This window comes from Phoca vitulina, unplaced genomic scaffold (genome assembly GCF_004348235.1).
Source record: "Phoca vitulina isolate PV1807 unplaced genomic scaffold, GSC_HSeal_1.0 scaffold26, whole genome shotgun sequence".
Lineage (NCBI taxonomy): Eukaryota > Metazoa > Chordata > Mammalia > Carnivora > Phocidae > Phoca > Phoca vitulina.
Genome location: NW_022589729.1, coordinates 15,082,285 through 15,107,621, shown reverse-complemented (window position 1 = coordinate 15,107,621; position 25,337 = coordinate 15,082,285). Strand labels below are relative to the sequence as shown.

General features: G+C 34.3%; 1 protein-coding gene across 2 annotated transcripts in view; it reads right to left on the bottom strand.

Annotated features, from left to right (window-relative positions):
• Nucleotides 1–345: 345 nt before the first annotated feature.
• CDC73 (cell division cycle 73) overlaps nucleotides 346–25,337 on the bottom strand; it is a 122,622-nt gene continuing 97,630 nt past the window's right edge. Inside the window, exons 14-17 of one of the 2 annotated variants that reach the window (XM_032422506.1) lie at nucleotides 19,976–20,137; nucleotides 16,930–17,030; nucleotides 10,981–11,122; nucleotides 346–10,064 (exon numbers count right to left, since the gene is read on the bottom strand). In XM_032422506.1, the coding sequence (XP_032278397.1) occupies nucleotides 10,028–10,064; nucleotides 10,981–11,122; nucleotides 16,930–17,030; nucleotides 19,976–20,137 (442 nt within the window). In that variant the 3' untranslated portion in view covers nucleotides 346–10,027. The remainder of the gene's footprint in view (nucleotides 10,065–10,980; nucleotides 11,123–16,929; nucleotides 17,031–19,975; nucleotides 20,138–25,337) is intronic. The other variant, XM_032422507.1, reaches the window with a different exon arrangement.

The following is a 25,337-nucleotide window of genomic DNA, read 5'->3' as shown; positions in this document are numbered from 1 at the left end:
GGAAAAAATTTTTTTATTTTGTGCTTTTGCAGCTGAAAACATAATACCTATCAAAATGTCCGTATCTTCACAATTTAACAACTTGGAAATAATTTCCTGACCTATTTAAAAATCTCCAAAACCTTAATACAATATTTTGTTTGTTTTTTTCTAAATATTCCAAAGTGCTTTAGTGGGTTTTAGAAAGTTATTTGTCGGGGCACCTTAGGTGGCTCACAGTCCGTTGAGCGTCTGCCTTCAGCTCGGGTCATGGTCCCAGGGTCCTGGGATCAAGCCCAGCATCAGGTTCCTTGGTAAGCGGGAGGCCTGCTTCTCCCTCTCCCTCTGCCTGCCACTCCCCCTGCTTGTGCTCTGTGAAATAAATAAATAAAATCTTTAAAAAAATTTAAAAAGTTATTTGTCAAAAATATAGAACTTCCGATTAGTTGCAAGAACAAGTGTTGTTCATCTTCCATAAAATCATTTTTCTCACCAGGGATGAGAAATTTAGGATGCTTTCCCTCTTTACTCCCTGCTCAGGCCTCACTTCTAGGTTTTACTGAGATAGCTTAGTACTTAAAGTTAATGATGAGATTTCCCAGGTAGTATGTCTTTCCTGCTTCAAGAATACTTACCACTTAACATTAAAATTCCCAGTCACTCTACCACAGAATACAGGTCTTTATTTGTTTGAAGTTCTTAAAAGTTCTAATGTGCATCTTCTTCAACTGAGGTTACTTGGGAGATACACTCTTTGGATCCTTGCATAGCCTCAAGATAAATGGTCTCAACTGGGAAACAGATTTAGTTGTAGCCATTCTCTAAAGCTTGGAGGTTTGATTTTTTTCCTCTATAAATTCCTCTCTTTACCCTGAAATTGAAGAATTTGAGTATCTCCTCCTGCATGTATAACAAGCATCTCAAACTCAACATTCCCCAAAACTCCTGATTCCCTCAGCTACCATCCCCAAATCTGACCCTTATACAATTCTTTCCTAGCATAGTAAGCAGAAACCCCATCCCTCCAATTATTTAGGCAAAAGCCAAAAACAAAAAACCTGATTGTTGACTCTATTAATAATCACACACCACACCCAATCCATCTACTTTTAAATTATTTCCAGAATCTATTTGACACTCCTCCACCAATTACCACATTGGTCCAAGCCCTAATGATTTAGCTAAATTACTGAAATATCTAATGAGCTGGTCTCCCAGCTTCTGCCTTTACTCCTCACAGTCTATTTTCCAACAGCATTGTGACTCTTGAAACTAAAGTCACATGAGGTCACTCCTCTGCCCAAAAACTCTCCAATGGCTTTCCACATGTACCAATGAATAAAAGCCAAGCGCTTTACAACAGTCTGCAAAGCCCCACATGCTCTTTTCTCCTGCTGCCACTCTGTGCTCACCTCTTACTGTTCTTGCTCCCTCAGCTCTACCCAAGGGGCCTCCTTGCCAGTCTTTGAGTCGCAGCTATGATAGTACCTGAAGGTTTCTAAACTTCCTGTTCGCTCTCTGGAGTACTTTCTCCCCAGATATTTATGAGGTTGGTTCCCTTACTTCCTCCGAATTGCTGCTCAAATGTCAACCCATATAAAATAGTCAATCTTGCCTCTACCTTATCCCGACACTGTCACTATTTTTTTCTGTATCACTTATTCACATCTGACACATTCATTCATCTTCTTATTGTCTACCTCTTCCTACTCAATAAAGGCATGGCTCAATGCTTTGTTCACCCTGAATTCTGGCGACTAAAACAGTTCTTATCACTGCCATGAAGTAGACAATAAATATTTGAATGAAATGTCCGCCTAGGTGTCTTTCACGCCCCTTGATGTTACATGGAACATGTATAGCAAGAACCCTTTCAAACCAGTGTAACTGTCCTCTAGTATTTACGAATTGTTTTCTTAAGTCTGTTTCCTTTTTTCTTCACTTATTCACGTTAAATATCCTAAACTTTTCTTTAAGGTGTTTTCATTTTTACTGCAATCTCCACGTCTTTGGGTTTTGCTTTTCTAGAGAGAACTACTACTGCACAAATTCCAGGCCACTAATTTGGTCCTCAAGATGGCCATTTCCCACTTTTACTACATTTTAATGTGTTGGGCTTTTAATTTACAGAAAGTTTACTTCATACCGTGAATTTCCTCATGTGCTTTTTTAAAATTAAAGTCGTCATCCATCTCCACCAGCAATTCTTTTTCACCACCACCCACTTCTGAATGTTCTCTAATTCTTTTTTTTTTTTTTTTTTTAGGCTTCTCTATACTATTTTCCTTTGCCGACTCATTCACCCTTTGGCACAAGTCAAACTGTGGGACAGTCTGAGTGGCAATAAACCCACGGGCAATACAAGCAAGCCAGTTACCTCTACTTCTGTGGGCCGAGGATGTGTTAACCAGCAAGCTGCCAGGACCCATACAAACAGGAACTGACAGCCTACCATGCAGTAGCCCAGCAGGTACTCTGAAGCTAGTCTTCCTAGTACCACCCATGTGGACTGCACTCTTTTCCTCTAACTCCATGAATCTTTGAGAGTGAGGTGCTCATATTCAAGCCACCTCCCTAGAACCCTGTTTAAGATGAAAGGTGCAACCCAGTTTAAATGTGGGTGGAAAGGATAAGTACAGGGTGGTGACAGGATGAAGACACAAACTAGAGAACAAACAGTAAGAGGGCAAAACTGATGATAGTGGTGGGAGGTTGTAGGAGAACACATATGAATAGACAAGTCCTTGATGGGTGACAGGACATTTAAATCACTGTAATAGGAGGAAAGAAAGATTATTATATGCACATGTTTTTGAGATACAGTACTGAGAATTCCATGGCTTGTTTCCTCCATTAAGAATAGGTAAGGTCATTTCTGGGTGAAGACAATGAAGTAAAGTGAGATCAGAGCTCCATCACACTTAACAACTAAAGAATTGGTAGGGGAGTGAGAAAAAAGGAAAAACAGTAAACCATCAGCCACCAAACAAGAAAAGACACACACCACCTCATGTTAACAAGGAAACCAAAGAAAGAAACATTCAGGTAAGATTTAGATTAGGCTCAAAATAACATCTAACCCACCTCACTGTAGGAAAAGAAAGCTGACAACATTCCAAGAATTCTCATCCAAAATCTAGAATAAAACAAACTGAGGATAAGAAGATGCCCATAGAAAAGTCAATGAAAAACCCTTTACAACCTCCAGTACTTCCAGGTATTCCTTTTTTCCAGTACCCTGTAGCCACTTTGGGAACCATTCATGGTGTTCTCCCTCAGAAATGAGATGTACATACAACTAGGAGTTTGGGCACGTTATGGAACCTCAGAACAGAGTGGTGCTCAGGTCTTCCAAAAAAAGAATTTTATCCACTCCCAGTTATCATTGCACTACAGAAGAGGCAAAGAATACAAGAACTAGCCTGATGTGGGAGCAAATTGGGGAAAACAAGACTCAGAGAAGGAGGAAAGGCTGTCAGAGAGGACTTAGTACAATAAAAGCCCTCATAATCTGTGCTAATGGAACATGCACATAATTTTAAAAAAAGAAGTTAGAGGGGGGCATTGAAATGATCTATACCTTTTAAAAAAATCCTAAAATATCTAAATGTACATTCACTGAGCTCTTGATACAAAGCCAATGATTTTGAGCATGGATCCTTTAAAGCTCATGCTATCCAGTTACAATTTTCTTGTTGCCATTGACCTGAGTCATAGCCTGTGGCTATCTTCCCTGCCACCCCTATTCTTGTCGTTCTGTTATTTCAACACTCACGAGTAACCGTGGTCTCAGATCTTTGACTCCAAAGAGCTCTTCTCCTATCTCAGTCACTTACAAGTTTTTGACTTTTCCTCATCAATATCCTATCACCTCTCTGAAATCTTGATTTTATATATCCCATCCTCTCTTCTCTTTCAGATTTACTTTTAGCTTCATTTCACTGACGTTTTCAGTTCATGGGTCAGCCCCACTTTCATACAATCCACCACCTCCTTTATATTGTTTATTCCTTGAAGAGCTGAGATTCCATATTCTGGTACTATAATCATCACTTGTGAGTATCTTCACCACTCCGGCCTGCTTTTACTTCCATCAAAAGTTGAAAATCTATTTGCTTTCTCTACACCTGCAATCAAGCCACTAAATGCTGCTGGAGAAATATCATACCACAGATTTGCCTAGTTTCACTTAAATTTATGTATAAACCCCCAAAAGATACACACTGCCCAAATCCTACTACATTTTTTTCCCACTGAGTTGGAGTTCCCATATAATTTCTTCTTTCTCTTCAAATTCCTACATCAACTACATTAATGACCCTCAGTTTATTTCATCATCAGTAACCCTTACACTTCCTTTTTGTACTCAACGGTGTATAATGAAATAAAAACACATAACTAAGAATACAAATACTTTAAAACTGTTTTACAGTCAAAATGACCATAAACATTAGTGATGCCCAACTGGGCTAAAATAATCGAATAAGCCATGAGCAAGCTCATTTGATCTTCCCCAACCATTACACACACCAACTTGATAAAATTTCAAACTATTCCATTTTAAAGAAAGACATATTTATATTATTTAACAATTTTAAGAAGAGAAATTAATGCCATTACCCTATTTACATTTTTAACATGGTAAACTCCATGAATGCAGTTCTTCTGTGAGTGTAAATTACCATATTTTATCACAGCGAATGTTGTGTAACTCAATGGGTTTCCATTTGGAAATTTTTGGTAAATCAAGTACAGTCCAAAAAAATATTCAAGTGTGATTAACCAAATCTGATTTCTTTCTTATATAGCCTGAGCCCTATTTACATTAGTTGTGTAGTATAAACCAACATTCTCTGGATGATGAATTAATTATGAACTATAATTCTGTGACCAAGTACCTACAAATAATTATGACAGACTCAACAACACATCCTTCTCTAGAGCTACTTTTTATGTTAAACACCTGATCATTACACGACTAAATAAAAATGGAAAGTGTTTTAGAAAATAAGAGGAAAAAAAGCTTATTTGGCAATGTGCTGTTATATACTAGCACCTTTGAGCCTTGAAAAAATCCAACAGCATCTACAACTCTTGCTATATCTATTTTAGTTATGTGAATGCTCATCTGCCTAAGAGCAGATAATCAAATGAACAGAAGAGCAGGATAAAACACATATTTAGTGGGCACTTATGAACTGAATGGAAATTAAGTTTGAGTAGGGCCCATTAAATTCTTCATTAAAGAAATTTCGTTGCAAAAGAGTCACACATTATCACTGGCACAACCAGTAGGATGATGCTGTTAATGATTTGATTATATGCACAGTACAGTTTGTTTTCAAACTATAAAATGTTAAAGTCAGGGTACTCAAACTGTAAAGATGATGTAATTTACCAGATACATTCTTAATTCTATTAAAACAATAAAGGAGACAGTAAACTGGACCATAAGCAAACTCAGCTCAATAGAGCATGTGGCTTGTTACTTCTAGGAAGAACTATAATTCTCTACGTTATTTAACTCATTAACAGAAGACTATAAATGTACTTAACTCATTAGTTTTCAAAGTGAAAACTCACATTGCATTTATTTTCAAAACAGAAATACTATGCCTGAAAAATCTCATAAATCCTTTTATGGAAAGACGGTCATCATCCATATCCTACCCCATAATACAGTTTCTGTATTCTTGGTTGAGTGTGATTTTTTGATTGGAGGGATGAAGAGCAGGGTAGAAGTGGGGTGGGAATGTCCCCAAGACTGTTAAGTAAAGTACTACAAAATGTTTTATTTACAATTAAACTTTAAATTTAAAAATCCACTGAAATGGAGTAAGAATCACCGAACATTTTATCAGATCACATGGCCCAAATTTAAGCTCCATTCAAGAACCACTTTGCTTGAGAAAGAATACAAATTGGTGGCTAAACAATCATTTATAGTGCCTACACCATGTAAATGAACTACATTATATATAAAGCACTATAATCAAACTTGGAGGTTAAGTAACTTTTAGTAAACTTAAACTGGATAGAAAGGGAATTCAGTAGCAAACAAAATTCTCAGATACAACATTTACTTAAATTTGACATAGTAGCACCCCACTTTTTGAATTTTGGCAAAAAATTTCATTAGCTTTACTCATTTAAATGGCATACATTTATAACTCCCAAGATACTCTAATAAACACTACCTAAAATAATACATATAAGCCCAAACAGATCAATGACCTGGAAGTATTATTGCCTATTATGCATTTACTAAATATAATTCTTTATACACCTATTATACATTTTCAATTTTTCCTTAGTTATTATTCCAACATATTAATAGAGAAACCATGCTGGCACCACTATACAGCCAAATGTGGCAATGGACAGGCCAGAATATATAGGACACAGCATTTCAAAATTCCTAATCCAGTTCTTAATTTAAGTCAAATTCAGTCATTTGTCCTTTTATAAAGTTAATTTACTATGGTTAGGGTAACCAGTTGAATATCAAATCCAAGTGAATAAAAATTCAGTCAAGTAATATTAAGGCGCATGTAATTAAATTTATTTTTCATGTTTTAATTTTGATTAGCTTTTATAATATTTATAAAATGCACTGCTGGTCTCAAAAACTAATTAGTTCAACAACTAAGACTCAGATAATCGTTATCTGACAAAGTGGCACTTTATTTCTGGCCACATATGTATATCCTATCATCATTTCTATTGTTAATACCAATAAAATGGAATTGTTATATAGTAAGAAATATGTCAACTAAATACGCCCTCCCCACCCTCCAAAAAAGAATGTATCGCTTTAACTGTTAGGAGTCACAAAAATTTTTATTTAGGAAAAATATTTCCTTCAATGTTTGATAATGAATTTTATTTAAATGAATAATTTACTTTTACTTTTCTGTGCAGACCAATTAAAAAGTATGCCTCTTTCCTTTCATAAGCAAACTCTAATTCTGCATGGCAGATAAGAAATTAATACTTTACTTTCTTCTACCTTAAAAATTAATTACGAAATTTTCCTCATTATGAACTAGTTATTTCTGTATGGATTGTTGTCATGCTGCTGTTAAAAAAAAGTTAGTAAAAGATATGGACACATGGGAAACAAATCATAAACTGTAATACTAGTTTATAATGAAATATATTAAACATTGTTTAAATATTAAACAGCAAAATACTCCTATATTAAATAAATAAGACTTGAATTTGTCATGTGGAACTATAGGCCAATACTATCAATAAGGGGGATGGTCTAGTGTAAAGGGTGGTCATCAAAAGAAAAAAAAAAGCAGGAAAGGAAAGAAAAGAAAAAAGAAAAAAGAAAAAGGAGAGGAGAGGAGAGGAGAGGAGGAAAGGAGATGAGGAGGAAACACAACATTTAATACTGGCATTGTTTTCAATAACAAATTAAATCAGTGATTCTCAATCCTTTCTGAACATGAAATTACCTAGAGAACTTTTTAAAAATACTGATGATCAGGTCTCAGCCCAAATTAAATCAGAATCAGGAATCAGGCAATAGTATATTTAAATGGTCCCCCAAATGATTCTCATGTGCAGTCAGGGTTGAGAGTTAATGACTGAAACCAACAAGCTTCTTAATGTTACCTGACTCAGAAGAGGGTCCTATGAATAAAGAAATGGAATTTTCTTTTACCAGTGGGACAAGACAAGGGTGTCTCCAGTTAAGAGTAACTTCCGGGTAAGTCAAGTTTATTAATGCATACCTCATTTCCATTAAAATATCTGTGTATACCTCTTCATGCCCTGTAATTCTGCATTTTCAAACTCTAAGACCTAGTCAAAGTACTTTTTGTAATAAATCAGTCACACTGAAAAATCATTCATGCATATAAATTATTTACTGAATGCCTACTATGTGCAAGGCACAGTGATAGGTACTGCTGTAGGACTTGGGAGTCATGAGATAATAATGATTGGCTGAAAAAAATTTGTTTTTGGAATTAGTGGCTATTAAATTAATTACATGGACCTAAATAAGGGACTGAACTACTGAAAAAAGAAAAAGAAAATAAGTACATACTAAGGGTCTGATTTTAAAATACATAACACAGCATATTTGTACTTTTCCTAATGTTCCTTTACAGTATTTCCAGAAGCCTTTGAATATACATAAGGCAGATTCAAGATAGAAAAATAAACCCTGTTTAAAGTAGATGTTCCCAATTTTAACCACACTCTATCAAGTAAATTTCTTATATGACATAAGTATAAATACTAAAAATCTTTATAGAAAGGTAGTTCTTGTCCACTTGTAGTAGTCTTAACAAGTAATCTTACATTAAAATATCACAGATTCTAGTCCTCGACGATTTCATCATGGAGAAAGTTTATACAATACATAATTTATTTTGAAGACAGTTTATATGCTGAGAAATTCTAAAGTGAACAAATTTGAGTTCTCTTTTGTTTTCAAGAAGAGAGGATGCAAAGAAAGGAAGGGGGTAGAATCTGTTCAAACCTTATAAATATCCTACAATCTAATAATTTAAAATGCTGACTGCTTTTCTTAAGAACCTAGTGAATTCCATATGAATAAATATTTTTTCTCTTCACTACTAGTATGGACTTTTGTGATTAAAAATAAATAGTAAGTGCTTCTCATTTTTATGATAGTATTAAATTTCAAAATGAGGCTAGGTAATGTCAGCATAACAAGAAGGAGCTAAATGTTTACCAAAAAAAAAAAAAAAAAAATTGTTGACCAAAAAGAAATACTTTGGGGGGGGGGGGAATAGAGAAAAAAATGACACAAGATGAAAGATCAGCAACGATCCTAATGGCAAAAACTCTTTAAGGGAGTAGAGGTTCCAAGTTGCTTTTAAGTAATAAAAGGTGAAATCAAGACTCAAGGAAAATGCTCATTCATTTGTACCTTGGATGCAACACTCTGAAGTAGAGAAGTAGTAAAATATTTTACTAAGTTAAAATATAGGTTTTATATTTTATACGATTTTGAACACGCACATAAAAATACCAGTGTTTTTATCTTGTTTCTGTTCAGACACTTAATTAAGCAAATGTGTTCTTTGGTGTCTGGGGGAGTTTATCAATATTTAGGGATAATGGAAGATAAGAACTCCAAGATCAACATGCCTAGAAACAGAAGTCTCAAAATCCTATGCCATACATATAAAGTAAGAATCAAAGGTGAACTTATGAGAAAAAATAAGAAAGTTAAAGTTACATTGCAGTAGGACTAACACATTTCCTTCCCCCCAAACATACTCTGGCTCCCAAAATAAAAAGTACTATAGCCTAACAGGTTTTTAATCTGTGTTTTGAGATTTTTCAAGTGGAAAGATAGCACAGATAGAAATATCATTCTAAGTTTTAAAATCACCAAAGTCAGTGAGAAGAATGTACATTCATTAAATGTATTCATTTTAAGTAAAGAAGTCTTGGAAAGGCTGAACAGTTCAACCAAAGCTGAAGAATTGTTCTTGATTTTTCATTTTTCTTTTTTAAATAAAGAATAAGTATAGGTATAGTATACATACAGTTGACATTCTGATTCATTCAAAATAGTCACATCCCTTTGCTAGTTTTGGAAGTTCCAGAGACTAAAATTTAATATCATTCATAACATAGTATTTTCAATAAAAGGAATTATAGAGCAATGAAAAATCAGAAGATGGCCTAGAAAGCCTTTTAACCTCTAAATATACACACATTTATAACCTGTATTTATTTTCTAAAGAAACAAATTTTAAGTAATGCTAATTTAACCAATGGAGAAAAAACTTCTATCAAAATATACAATTTCCATTACAGACTAGAAGGCTAATATTAAAAAAATAGTTGTAAGCCAAAAAGTTTGCTTATATGGATGACAAGCATCATCCCTTTGAAGCATAAAGCATCAAATAAGGTCTTATAAAAGATCGATTTGTGACCTTCTTCATTTGTAAGTTCTTGATAAATTCATAAAGCTTGAGTCTCAGTCTTTAGGTCAAGGTATATCCATGCTTCTTAATCCAGATCTCCAGAAAAAGGGGAAACCAAGTAAAATTCAGAATCTCAAGTGGGATTTATGCTTTACCATGTACCTGAAAAATAATATTATAATAGGTTATAATGATTACAGGAATTGTAGGATTTTTAGAATATTACATGTAAAAATAAGTTAACATTTTAACTTAAAATTCAAAAATGTAGTTTTGTTTTCTAAAAAACTGGAAACCTGATACTGTACTTTGGAAATACAGAATAAGAACTTCTGAAGCCAGAAAAAACATTCCTCTTATTAAATTCTATAATCTCAGAGCTTCTGGCTAGAATAATAAATGTTTCTCTTTAATATATTATCAGTTATAATCACTGGGTTACCTCAGTCACCTCTGACTTTGGAAAACCCTTAATATTCAGCAAGAGACTTACACCAAGAAAGTGACAGATTTTAAAGAGCACCTCAACGAGAATAAATTTAGTGGTATTATGATCATATGCTGTTCTTAAATTTTCCAATTATAAAACTGATGTTACTGTAAAAGGGCTTTAAGAATCCTATTTATAATAGTAATTAAAATAAATTCAAAAACTGAATTCCTTTCACAAGCTACCCATAACAAATCCAGTCAGTGACCTTTTGATGCAAACAAAAAAAAACAAAACAAAAAACTATAGGGATCACTTAATCCAAGCCTCTTGGACAGACAAAAAACAAGGTTCAGAAAGGTCACAGTTCATTAGAGCCAGATCACAAAAAGAGAATTAAAATCTAGGTCTTCCGACCCAGAGTTTACTGTTCTTTCTATCCAGGTATACACACTTTCTCCATCTGTTTCTAAGATCAGTATAACAAAGACATTTGTTAATTATCTACTGGATCATCAAATCAGACAATGTTCGAAAAGGGGAGCTGGGGGATATGTTCACAACTTTAATGAACTTAAAATCTAACTGAGGAGAAAGGAAAATTACTACAATAAAGCAGAAGTAAGTGCATTTTAGGATCAGAATTACCTATCCAATGTTTCCCAGAACCGTAAGAAAACTGGTCTATCCAAATGACGTTTGTGATAGCTGAGTTCTAATACTGTTACATCCCATTTCTGAACGTTTGGATCTAGACGAACTTCATCATATTTGAGATGGAAGGCTTTAACTATATGGGGGGAAATAATATTTTTTATTCAAACTGCAATCAAAATTATAAAAATATTTTACAAAAGAATAAAAATATCCAATATAGACATTAACCAAAAAACTAAACCAAACAAAAAACTTTAAAAAAATCAAACTTTCTTCAACCAAATGAAGCTACATTATAACCAAAGTGATCTTTGAAACAGATGCTAATAAGCACTGTGGCATCCTCAAAAACATTCAATTCAACAAATACCTACTGAGGGTTTATACATGGCAGCCACTGGGACTGAAATGAGGAATAAGGTAAGATAAAACACATACGTTCTGGGTGAAGGATAAGAAGAAGAAGAAACACCTATTCAAATACAGTACGATAAAGGTGTAGTATATCACAGAAACATAAGAGTACCTTACCCAGACCAAGGAATTCAGAAAAGCTTACATAGGTAATGATCTCTAATCTAAGATCTAAAGCTTGAGTAAGAATTAGGCAAACACAGAACAAAAGTGACCCAGTTAGCCAAGAACATGCTCAAAGAGAAAATGGTTTCATCTAGGAACAAAAGAAATTTAGTGGAACTGCATCATACAAAGTTATGTAAAAAATGGGTAAAAGGTTAAGACCACAGATTCAGAACAATGTTGGCCATGTAGGCCATATTAAGGGGTTTGGACTTTTATCTAAGAGATAGGGAGAATCACTGCAAAGTGTTTAGCAGTGACTACTGATACAATTCAGTAATTAGAGAAGAGATTTGCTCAACTTGGGAGAAGATATATGCCTGGCAAGAAAAAGATTCAAGAAATAATTAGGGAGTAAGAACTAATGGAACTTGGTAAGAAATGATGAAAAGGGAAAAAGAAAAATTTGGAAAGCCTCGTGAGAAGGTTATCTAGAAGTAGATAATTAAATGATATAAAAAGTGAGTCTAGCAAAGATCCATAAGAGGATTTCAGGCAGATGGAACAGCTGGTAAAAAGGTTCTGAAATGAAAGCAAGCTTGGCACACTCTATAAACAAGTATAACTTCTTTTGTAGGCAATGTCCTATACGTAGAATTTGGCTATGGTAAAAAATACAAATTTATTCCAAATATGATAGTAAGCCACTAGAAAGTTTAGAGTAAGAAGGTAAAATGATCCGGTTTTCATTTTTAACAGTTAATTCTGGGTTTTGGGCAAATAAAAGACTCTAGGGCAAAACCTCCTAAGTACAGTATATTGCAAAAGGTTAACAAATGGACCATAAAGTATTACTTTCAATCTTTCTCTCTCTCTGATCACCCAGTTCAATCAACCTGGCTAGTTTATTTTGCAATCAATTTACCATCTGTGAAGTTTTTGTTTTACATGTACACATGTAAGATGTTTAGCTTTTCTTTCAATTTACGTTTTTTCTAGCATATAAAATATAACTGTTACTATCATTATAATCTAGTATTAGAGGTCTCTAAAGAGAAAAATGATTGACTTTGTTAATTTTTTTGATAGCTACTTTATGGACTGCTTGTTCCATACTGCTGGCTGGCCTACTGGCTTTCGATGTTAACAATGAATCGAACAAAGTGTAATTCTTTTTTTTTTTTTTTTTTAAGAGTTTATTTATTTGACAGAGAGAGTAAGAGAGATCACAAGTAGGCAGAGTGGCAGGCAGAGGGAGAGGAAGAAGCAGACTCCCCTCTGAGCAGAGGTCGATGTAGGGCTCGATCCCAGAAACCCAGGATCATGACCTGAGCTGAAGGCAGATGCTTAACTGACTGAGCCACCCAGGCGCCCCCAAAGTATAATTCTTGATGGAAATCCAAAATGAATCATTTGTGCTCACAAAAAGAAAACATATAAACATTACTCCAGAATTATTATGCTTTTATATAATTAAAAGGTCCCCTCATCAGACACATTATTCATTTTGAATTTAATTCAATTTAATAAATTTAAACTGAATCATTAGAAGGGCTATATGTTATAGTTTGAGAAAACCCATTTTCAGAATATTTATCTGTATAAAAAATTTTAATTTTTAAAATTTTTAAATTAAAGTCAACATTTCAATACTTCCTGTTTTCCTTACTACGTTTCACTTTTCTAATTTTCTCAATATGATGTGCTTTTAATCATTCTTTTAAAAAATATTTATCTATTTATCTATCTATTTATTTAGAGAATGGGTGGAAGGGCAGAGGGAGAGAGAGAATCTCAAGCAGACTCCCTGCTGAGTGATGAGCACAATGCAGGGCTCAATCTCATGACTCTGAGATCATGACCTGAGCCGAAATCAAGAGTCAGATGCTCAACGAACAGACTGAGCCACCCATGCGCCCCTAAATCATTCTTTTTTGAAGACTTTATTTTTATTTATTTGAGAGAGAGAGAGCACGAGCACACAAGCCAAGGAGGAGGCAGAGGGACAGGGACAAGTAGACTCCCCGCTGACCAAGGAGCTCGACGCAGGGCTCAATCTTGGGACTCTGGGAAAATGACCTGAGCCAAACGCAGACCCTTAACCGACTGAACCACCCAGGTACCCCTCATTCTGAAAAATATATTAGTTATATTTTAAAAAAATGATTTATCTAAAGCTATAAAAAGCCTACAGTCCCCCCCACTCCTTAATTTCAATAGATTTAGTTTAAATAGTATTTATTTTTCCACCAGAACAGACAACTTTTAAAACTTAAGGTGAAACGTGAGGGGCGCCTGGGTGGCTCAGTCGGTTAAGCGGCTGCCTTTGGTCCAGGTCATGATTCCAGGGTCCTGGGATCGAGCCCCACGTCGGGCTCCCTGCTGAGCAGGGAGCCTGCTTCTCCCTCTACCTCTACCTGCCGCTCCCCCTGCTTGTACTCTAATAAAAAATAAAAAATCTTAAAAAAAAAAAAAAGGTGAAACGTGAGAGTCCAAAAAGCTTAAATCACAAATGAGAAAGCATAAGGTTTCTCTAATCATACAAGATATTTTATTAGCATGAAGGAATGGTGGCAAGCAAACTTACACCAAGACATTACTATAAAACATCTTTCTTATTCAAAAAAAGACTTTTAGTTTTTAATCCTCAGCAAAAAATAGAACAAACTTCTTTTATAAGAAAGCCAGTCATCTGGGGCGCCTGGGTGTTTCAGATGGTTAAGCGTCTGCTTTCGGCTCAGGTCATGATCCCAGGGTCCTGGGATTGAGTCCCGCATCGGGCTCCCTGCTCCTTGGAAGCCTGCTTCTCCCTCTGCTTCTCTCTCTCTCTCTCTCTCTGTCTCTCATGAATAAATAAATAAAATCTTTAAAAACAAAAAAAAAAAGAAAGCCAGTCATCTATCTGGTAGCACAATGAATACTAAAGCAAAATACTTCACACGATTCAGAATTGTTCATTTTTTGCAAACTGCATGAATCTCGTCGACATTTTTACAGGAACAAAGAAGTAAAAAAAAAAAAAGAGAGAGAATGCTCTTGAATAATATTTAGTAGGTATAATGATGGCATGTCAGATGACAAACGGGCAACATAAAATAGATACTCATGAAAAATTTTTCTCATTGGTAACTAGCATTTTTTATACAAATCAATACTTAATATCTTCTCTAAAATTCTGTATTCTATTATGCAATATGAAGAAAATATAAGTTTTTACCAGGGCCCATACAGATGCTCAGTTTTCTCCCATGCTATATAGATGTTACTATTTTCTATGTGTGTTATGGGGGAAAGGGTGAAAACCTAGAAAAGGCAGAGTAAAAAGCAAGGAGACCAACTAAGAGCTAAAAGGTAATATATTCCTAAATTTCTGGCTTAGGAAAATTACAAAAGAAACTAACTCAGAAAAAGAAACAGTGTGAGAATGAGGGAGAGTACAAGACAATTCCATTTGAAACAGGCTGAGTCTGATGTACCAACAGGACCTCTCAGAGGAGTTCTCTCATAATTAGTGAGATATATAGACCCAGAATATAAAGCTAGAGACTTCACTTAGAATAAGGGGAGGGTTATAGATGGTATTTGAAAGCTACCAGATCTCCTTGAGAGAGTTATCTATAATAAAGGAGAAGAGAAACTAGACATAAAGAGGTAGCGGAAAGCCAGAGGAAAAGTAGCTAGAGAATCTGAGAAAGAGTAACAAGCCCTTGGAAAAGAACATTTTAAAAAGGAAGAAATGAATGAAGAGAATCAAATTCTGATAAGGATGTCAAAAGTATCTAATATTTGAGTCATTGGTAAGTTTGGTGAGAATAGTTTAGTGAAGAGCAAGAGAGCCAAACAGCTAATTGAGAACTGAATAGAAAATGAGTTAGTAGAGACAATTCAAAAGAGGAGCTAGAGTTGAGGTCAAGAGAAAGAGTTTTAAGATGGAAGGGGCAAGAAGAGTACTTTCATTTTAAATGCTGATAGAAGCAAGAGCTTAAAGAAGGAAGACTGAAAAGAAATAATTTATGGAAGAAAATCATAACTGGTAACTGTATAAAAAAGTCTCTTCTTATCTAAATTTCAGAAGACTAACAATCTGACCAAAAAAAATTACAACATCATTACATTCTGAATGAAATTTAGGCAGCATTTACATCTTGAAGACATTATAATCATTTTTTTTTTTTTTTGCAACACTATTCAAAAAGGCAAGCAAGTAGGTAAAACATTCGTGTTCACGGACATTTCACTTTCATTAAAATTCCCATTCTCTCTATATCTTTAACTTTCTATTTATCAACCCTGTGCATTATTCAAGTTTCAGAAATAACAAAAATCTATCACAATATTAGTAATATTAGAATCATTGTCTAAAATGAATGAAAGTAGAGAATAAAGGATTAAAACTTCCAAGCTTGGGCAGTTTCCATCTTGGAAGAATGGTGGTAACCACTAACAAAGCTGAGGTTGCTTTAAAAAAAAAAAAAAAAAAAAAAAAGGCTGGATTTTACAGTAGCACAATCTATATTCATAATAACTGAAGTTGTCATTTCTAATAAACATACTTGTTTCATAAGAATGTTTTTTAAAAAAACAATTTTACTAACTTAATTGGGTACTCGAATTAAATAATAATTGGAATATTGGAATATCTCTACTGCAAAAACCAGAGTAAATTAATCTACGTTTAGTGTATCTCACTATACCAATACACCAAAAGATCTAAGCCACATGAAATATTCATTTAACAGATATCTACTGAATGCTTCCCCTAGCCAGGCACTCTTCTGTGATGACAATTCAAGGGTAAACAAGGCAGAAAAGGCTCCTCCCACCAAGGAACCTGGCCTTATAGCCAGGGAAGACTTACAGTAAAGGTATAAATAAGATAATATCAAACAACAGTAAGTACTATCATGAAAATAAAAGAGCTTAAAGAGTAACTGGAAGGAAGTAATGGCTATTTCCAGGCTGGCCAGAGAAGGATTCTCTAAAGAACAGAATACTTGAACTTAGACTTGAATGAAAAGAAAAAGCCAAATATGCTACAATCATTCTAGACAATGGAAATAGCTGGTAAAGGTCACATGGTACTTTAAGTCCTAGCTACACATTACTGTTCAGCGGAAGTCAACCCATTTAAAAACTGGCCATCAGTTTTAATAAAAATCTGTGGATGTGCAACAATATTAATGCTTTTTAAGTGACCTAATGTAGGGAATGGGAGATAATTCACTTTTAGATATAAGTACACAAAAAAATATTAATGTTCAAAAAAAGACTTTAAAAATATTTCACAGGTGCTTAAAAATTAGCATATGTTAATGGAATCCTTTGATACACACATCATATATGAAGAGCCATAGATGGCTTTCTCTTAAAGCAAGACCATTTCTATATTGGATAAGCGGTAAAAAATAAAGAGAATCTTACTTTTAGCAAATATGTCAACTGGTGATCCATCAGGCAAAAGCCATGGCCAACCTTTGAACTGCCATGCAGGACCTTGCACAAAAACTGCTACAACCCGATCCCTATAAAGAGAAAAGGGGCAGGGTGGTTAGAGCTCCAGGGTTGAGACAATACCTCAAATATGAAATTTGATTACTGTAAATTCTTAAGGAAAGGACTCAATTGCTCATGTGATATAATCTACTGTCAACAAATCTGTGAAGCAAATTACATAACTCTTTGTTATAATGTTATCATTAGAGCACACTAATGATTGCTACACTTTCCATGCATCTATTTTTGCACCTAAGCCTTTTAAACATAATTACACACACAATCCTTATATGCAATCTTTTTAACCTTTAATCTGCCCTTCTCCTAGAATAAGGGCCCACTTTTCCAATGCGATAGGGAACAAGACTTGATCTATTAATTGAAAAAGTTAGTTTTAAAAGAAAATCATCTAAAATTCAAATACATCTGAAATGCTTTACTCTAATTAAAAACATTATAAATTATAGTAATTCACCAATCATTTTATTTTATAAAGCCCCAAGGCCTTATTTTTGAGTTCTGATTATTTGGAAAGTAATCTTGAGTAGAAAAACCATCAAACTTTAATTTTTCCAATTGTTTACATTTCACTCACCCTAAATTCTATTAGCATTTTCTTTTCTTTTCTTTTCTAAGTAGGCCCCATGCCCAATGTGGAGCCCAACCTGGGACTTGAACTCACAACTCTGAGATCAAGACCTGAGCCGAGATAAAGAGTCGGACACTTAACTGACTGAGCATCTGCCTTCGGCTCGGGTCATGGTCCTAGGGTCCTGGGATCGAGCCCCGTACTGGGCTTCCTGCTTGGCGGGAGGCCTGCCTCTCCCTCTCCCACTCCCCCTGCTTGTGTTCCCTCTCTCTGTCAAATAAAATCTTTAAAAAAAATAAAATAAAAAATAAAGCAACTTGTCTTTCCAACCACTCAACTTTGTTTTCCTAAAAAGAACAAATCTTTCTCTACGCCCTCATATTTTTCATTAGTTCACAAAATACTTAATTAAATTGAGAAATTATAGTAAGTACAAAGGCCATAAACAGTTTAAGTCTAGAACTGAAGTCGGAACAAAACCGTAATATAAACAATAACAGTTAACATTACGACGTACTATGAGCATTCACTCTGTGCCAGGGCTGTTCTAAGCACCTTACACTGTACAGATGTTAACACACTGAATCTTCCAAACAATTCAATGAGGTGACTACTATTATTACCCCCATTTTACAGATGAGGAAATGTAAGTGTATGGTCAGTCCATTAGTCAGAAGAGAAATGGAGGGAAGAAGAGGAGTGAGAAGGAGAAAGGGAGGGAATGATTACTCCTGTGCACTGGTTACGCTACTGTTCCTATGGGAGGACTGATAAATCCTGAGAACAGCCATCTCAGTACTATAATGGAAATAGTTTTAACCTTACAATTCCCTGAAAGGGTCTTAGGAATGCCCAGAGGTTCGCAGATCATACTCTGGTAACCACTGCATTAGATGAAGACTACACAGCCAACAGAGCCTTAAACCAGGGTGACCTTCTATTCAAGTAAAAGACCTACAGCGACAATTCAAGTTACTGTGAAAAACCACAGCTTAAAATTCTTAATCTACTAAAAAATCTCTAAGGCTAACATTAAATCTTAAATAAAAAATTTCCTCCTTGCATAGGATATACGTCCCATAGTGACAAAACTATCTTTGGTAACGGAGCACACTATTAAATGGTCTCTTAATTTGATGACATAGCTTGTACCATACAATAGCTGAAAGCCCAAGGTGCCTGCCAAACTAAAGGAAATTTGCTGGAGAGGTATCACCTAGATCCTACTGGGTTTCACAGGGTTAAGAGGTAAGCAGGATAATATAAATACTAATCTCAGTGAATTCTTAAAAGGACAATTAACAGAGAAAGAAAAAAGGTAAGGAAAATATTATTCCTAGGTTATGACATCGACGACCAGGGACCGAGCTGACATACAAGCAGTGCTTGTAGCACGGTGACGGCACCTGTATACACCCTATTTTTTCTGCAAGTAACTACAAACATATAAAACAAATGGTGTAACTTTCCTTCTTCCTAGAATTTTTAAACTTGGTATCCGAAATTCTCATCTTACTTCATATAATAAATTTTTAACATACTTATATTCTCAATGCCCTGACTTTCTAATGTGGGAAGACTAATGAGTACTTCAAAGGTAAACCAGGTAATTCATCAATGTGTTGTATTCTCTATGTCACAGAGATGCACTCTCAGACTCTGTATTTTTATTCCAGCTTAGATTAATAAAATAATTTAAGATAATTCATGAATCTGAGTTTATAGGCACTTTGTTATAAATAGCTTACTTAATATTTTATTAAAGGACACTTTAATGTAATCAAAGAGTTAAACCAGAGGAGTAATGTTATTCTTTTTATTAAATTATTCCCTACAATAAAAGTAACAATTCTTTCATTTATCATTTCTTACCCAAAAACGTGAATTCTCCAAATCAAAAATCTAAAACTATAGCTCTCAAAACATTAATCTATTTGGAAATTTTGCTCTAAAGGCTGATCCAGAACAAATAAACAGTGGAAAGAGTTTTTACTAAGTTTTCCAGAAGTTAGTGTTTTTGTTTTTTTTTAAAGATTTAATTTGAGAGACAGCAAGTGCACATGAGCAGCGGGGGAGGGGCAGAGGGGCAAGCTGACTCCTCACTGAATGGGGAGCCTGACAACGACCCAATTCCAGGACCCTGAGATCATAACCTGAGCCGAAGTCAGATGCTTAACCAAGTGAGCCACCCAGGTGCCCCTGAAGTTAGTGTTTCTTATAAGTAAAATAAAGTTTAGCTATCCAATGTGAACATTATTAATGACCAACTTAGACATTAACATGGTTTTCAGGGATAGTTTCTATTTAGAACTCATGACAAAATTTGATAGTTTTTAATTATACAAAAAAAATTTAATGACTACATAAAAGTACAGATCATCTTACCAGTCTTGAGGCATAAGTTTAAGGGGCTGGTCCACTACTCTGTAAGGGACGGTGACACTAATCGCAGTGCCTCCTGGTTGCATCTGATCTTTTCTTCTCTGTATTAAAGTTTCATTTTCTCGTTGGCAGCCTTGTTTCTTCTTTTCATCTGAGGGGACAAATCTTTGAAAAAACAGAGATGAGAAAAGGTCAAATGTTTCAATGTGATACAAATGGGAAAATAAATTATACTGAAAGTTTTAAACCAAACTTTCTCTTTTTTTTAATGAACCTGCTCTGCATGTACAGATCACAATGTGTGGAGTATAATCTTTCCTTTCCATGACAGTACTCAGCTCACACAGGCCGTAAGTTGGTGTGTATGTCTGTGTCTCTCACACACACACACAATTTTTATTAATTCATCTAGCACTTAACATTTTCCAAAGTTACATAAAAGACCATACTAATCCTTCATTTTTCAAATGCTAGTAGAAGGAAATTTTATTATAAATCAAAAGGTCACTTGACATGAAGATGATGTGGCTTTTCCCCAGATAGGTGACTTAGCCTAAGAGCATCACAAAACACCCCTTTTCATGGATTATGACTTAGCAAAATTAGAAAAATGCTATCCAATTTCAGGGTTGCTTTGCAAATTTTAAAGGAGGAATTAAATAAGTATATGCCAACTGTCTTAGTATAAATACTGCTAGTTATTTAGTAAATTACCAACTCTACCATGGGATTCAATTCTCCACTGTACTAACAGATATTCTCAAAAATAATTTAGCAATCTGCAGAGCTGTTGCCAGCTCTAGATTGTTGGTATTCACAAAGCATTTCAAAATGGTCTTTTAAAAATATGCATACTCCTAATACACACTCTATTAGCATATTTTATTGGCTATCGTCTGGCACCACCAACTAAATGGGGGCAATGCAGTCATTACATTGAGACTCATTCAGCTTCTAAAGTTTAAGACAGATAAATGGAGTGGACAGGATGCATGAGACCTTGCACTTGGTAGAGTCCTTTGAAAAATTTCAATATCACATGCTGAATTCATCATTGGTAATACTAGTCTTGTACTCATGAAAGTTTTTAGTAGATGGTGATTGTGATAAACGGTACTTCATTTCTGAGCTGTTTTCATATCCATGTCAAATCTGATGGAAAAGTTAAGATTTCCATACCATTTAAAAACCTCCTCCAGATAATCATTTTACTACCTATTGATTTTGGTTATTTATTAATCAAGCCCACTTAGAAAATGCCAAATGTAATACTAACACTGAATAAATTAAACACTTTAAAATTAACAGACATGCATTGTTGGAAACAGTTTTCATATAAAACAACAAAAATGTATCAAGTGAACAGTGATACATTGTGCTAAGTTATACAATATACACAGTTGTAAAAAAAAATAGTCACTGCCCCCTTGAAGCTTACATTCCAGATACAAAGTGGTCTCACTGCCAAGAGAAAGACGCTTTATCTCAGTCTATATCTAGATGGGATTAAAATGTTTACATTCTTAAATATAATACTGCATCTCACTCTTTCCAGCTTTTGAAATTTTAAATGTTGTAAAAGTATAAAATTACTTATGCAAAATTACTTACAATCTTTAATGAATTATTATATACGTACAAATGAGTGATCTATAATATCCAACTTTTAAAATAAGTCTATTAAACACCTAATTCACTTCTAATACATTAAGAAATGAGTTACATAGCATTTGCATGTTCACATATTTGTTGATGTTTTACTAAGTTCAGAGTCATTAACATGGTTCTTTAACTATCATCCTGTAATTTTTACATGCTCTAGTATTTTAATTTCTGAATATATCTAGGTCTTTAGAATAGTAGCCTTCACTGTAGTAAAATGCAGCTGTTTTTCAAAATGTTTTTCAGCCTTGATCTCATGTGGTAACGTAAGGATCAATCTTCTATCCTACTCTCCTAAACTTAAAGTTAGAATAACAATGTAGATTTCTCTATTCATGGAAGGCACTAGCAAACTAATTAAACTTAAGCCTTTTTTTTTTTTTTTTTTTTTTTTTACTATATTTCCCTGGGATCCTGGAGTAAGAAATAAAGCCTAAATTCTGCTCAAGGGAGGGAATCTAACATAAGTTCCTTCTTTCACAAAGGTTGGACTCTCAGGGATTAAATTCAATATAACGGTAAGCTAGAAATAAACCCACTGCCCACTCTTTTTCCTGTACCCCACCCCTAGCCCTTATTAACACCCTGGCAACCGCAAGGAAAATCAAATCTCAGAATTGTAAATTGGCCCTCACTTGAATTTGAGGCAAGAATTAAGCACCCTGACCACAATAATAAACACATTATCCAAGCCAGGCCAATGAGACTTAAACCTGGAATTTTTGCTGGAATTATTGGGAAACAGGCACTATCTTTCTACTGTGATCAGTAACCTGGAGTTTTTGATAATTCTCTTTGACCCTGAAAAGGGAGAACCTGAGAGATGGAGAGACCAACTCCTGATTTTATCATTTTAGCACTAAGTCTAGCTGTCAGAAGCCAGGACTGTTCAGTCACGTTGAGTCAATAAAGTATTTTTTGATAAAGCTACTTTGAGTTGGTATTTATCATTTACAACTAAAGATGTTCTAACAAATATAACCAGAATTGCACAACTGATGTGATGGATGAATATATGTGATTTGGAGAAATATTATGATGTCCACTGACTTATCCAATATTTGCAATTATTTATTCCACTCTACATTCCATGAGTAAAGGAGTGTGGGTGATGATATGACTAAAGTAATTACTATTTAAACAAGTACAGTTCTACTGAAATAATTAGTATTGTCAAAGAATAAAATCCAAATAAATGATTTAGCTAAATAGATTATAGACTTTACATTATTTTAAAAACAGAGCAAGTTTATGAACATTTCCCAGGTTAAAAATATAGTTTTCCTTTTTCCTAAATAAAAGAAGTTAGAATTTGAAAAGTAGAGAAAAGAAAAAGCAACAATGCATGTTTAAAAACCTCAAACTGAGAATTTAATTTAAAGTGATGTAATATTGGCAATGCTCCCAGGTACTTAGCAAACACAAATGTAAACCTTTTCTGGATTACCCCTCCCCCCCACCTTCATTTTAAATTCCAAGGAAAATGAACAGTAAATGAAGACAATGAAAAACATTAAATGTACTAAACTAAACACACAAGGAAATGAGAGGCATCATGAAAGAAACAACTGTCAAAAGAAAAAGGTAACTAAGGACTTCTAATAATGCAATTATCAAAGATCAAAGCTTATAAAACAAGATTGCAAATATGGACAGGAGAAAAAAATACTTTTAAAAAGATCAAAGATTTGAAAAAGAACTAAAGAGAACCACTAAAATTGAAAAAGTCCCAGAAAGAGAAGAGAAAAGGGGCAGGGGGGATACACAAGTAAAGGGCCAGGACTCAGAACTGACAAAAAACACAAATTCATACACTTAATTCTAATGAATCCTAAAGTGGGATATTTAAGAAATCTACATCTAGGTTGAACAGATAAACAAATTTAAAATGGTCTTTAAAATAACCAGGTAAAGCAGATTTCCTTCATAGGACTGATTATCACACTAACAGGTGACCTATGAACCAATATAGGAAGCTAGAATGTAGTGCAATAGTATCTTAAAAGTAACGAGAAAAAAAAAAAGAAAAAGAAAAAAAGAAACTGTATTTGTTTTCCAAAGTGGTTGAATCCTTTTGCACTAACTGTGGCTGTTGGGAACAAACTATTCATGGTCCAGAGTAAACTCCAGTAATTGTTCTGCCTGCTTCTTCCCCAGGCCTCAGGTAGTTTTCTCATATGAATGTGCTCAGTAGTATTTGACTAAATGTGAGGGGAACCCTCTAGATATATTTGAAGCACTCTCTACATGCAATCTCTCTTCTGGAACTCTGTCCTCTATCATCATGGCCAGAATCATGAGTGCCATCCAATCATTTTATTTAAATAAACTTATAGTCCTACCAGAACTTCTCTCAAGATCACATTTATAATTATATGTAAAATGTATTTATTAATACTTTCATAATATAACCTTAATTTTGTTATTTAGGGATGTTAAAGGTTATGGTAGGTTTTGTTCTGTTTCATTTATTTATTGAAGGGCTAAAAAATTGAAAAATCCTTAATTTTACATGAAACCAAATAAAATCTATGCCAAATGAGCTATGGGGTACAGCCAGTACTATAATTGTGTGGAGGAGGTTTCAATTATGCATTAATTACATAGCGAAGCCTCCAGCTGACTCACACTGTAGGGGAGATGTCAGTTGCAATGAGGTGTTAAACAATGAAGGGAGTGTTTTATACTTAAATTAGGCTCAGTCTATCCTAAGAATGTGGTCTATTTAATTATTTGGTTTCTCTGTTGTGAGCTTAAGGAGAAAAACACTAAAATTTACTTTGTGATTTCTTTGCATTGTTTACTATCTTCCATTATAAATAATATTTAAGATTTAGATCTGTAAATGAGCACCATAAAGGTTCTGGAAAATGAAAAACTAAAGGCAGAATTTGTTTAACATTCCAAAAACTTATTGTGAATTTTCTGTAACCATTAAGGTATATTTATAAAAAATAGAAATACCTGTCAATTACTAAAAATTGTTAAGAGTTGGAAATACCAAATTTACAAATCATAAAAATCAAAGAACTACAAAGGGCCTTAAACACCTGATCCAAATACAGTTAGTGCAAAAAATGCAATACCAACTATAATGACACTTCACAGGAACTAAAATCAAATCCCAGATACAGATACAACTATCATATATCAAAGAAGGAATTTGAAATTAGACATAAATACACTAAATGAATTCACAGCTTGTGCAAACACACGCAAAAACCAAAATTTGAATTCCAAGTACGTAAGTCTGCCATTCTCCAAATTATCAATGTGTTCCTCCCTCCTTTTCTGTTTCCTAGACATTTATTTAATATCCATTACTGGGCAAACACTGTTTTCAACAATGGAGGTACAAATAACAATAAAGTAACAAGCCCTTTTCTCTAATGAATTCACAATTTAGTTGGAACTGTGAATTCCAACTGGGTGCCAGACTGTAAAACACAGAAGCCATCACAAAACAAAAACAAAAATATAGATGCATATCATACTTCACAGAATATAAACAATGAAAAAACTACTCTTGTATACTCATTAGAAGGTGGAAAGCAGACACATGAATGCTCAAACAAAAACTAACAAAATTTTTAAAGCAGTTAATGAAACCATTTTTTTGCATGGGTCTGACACAGTTTCAGTTACATTATCAAATTTCAAGGAGAGCCAAAATGATCGTATTTCTTATTCACCCAATTGTAGA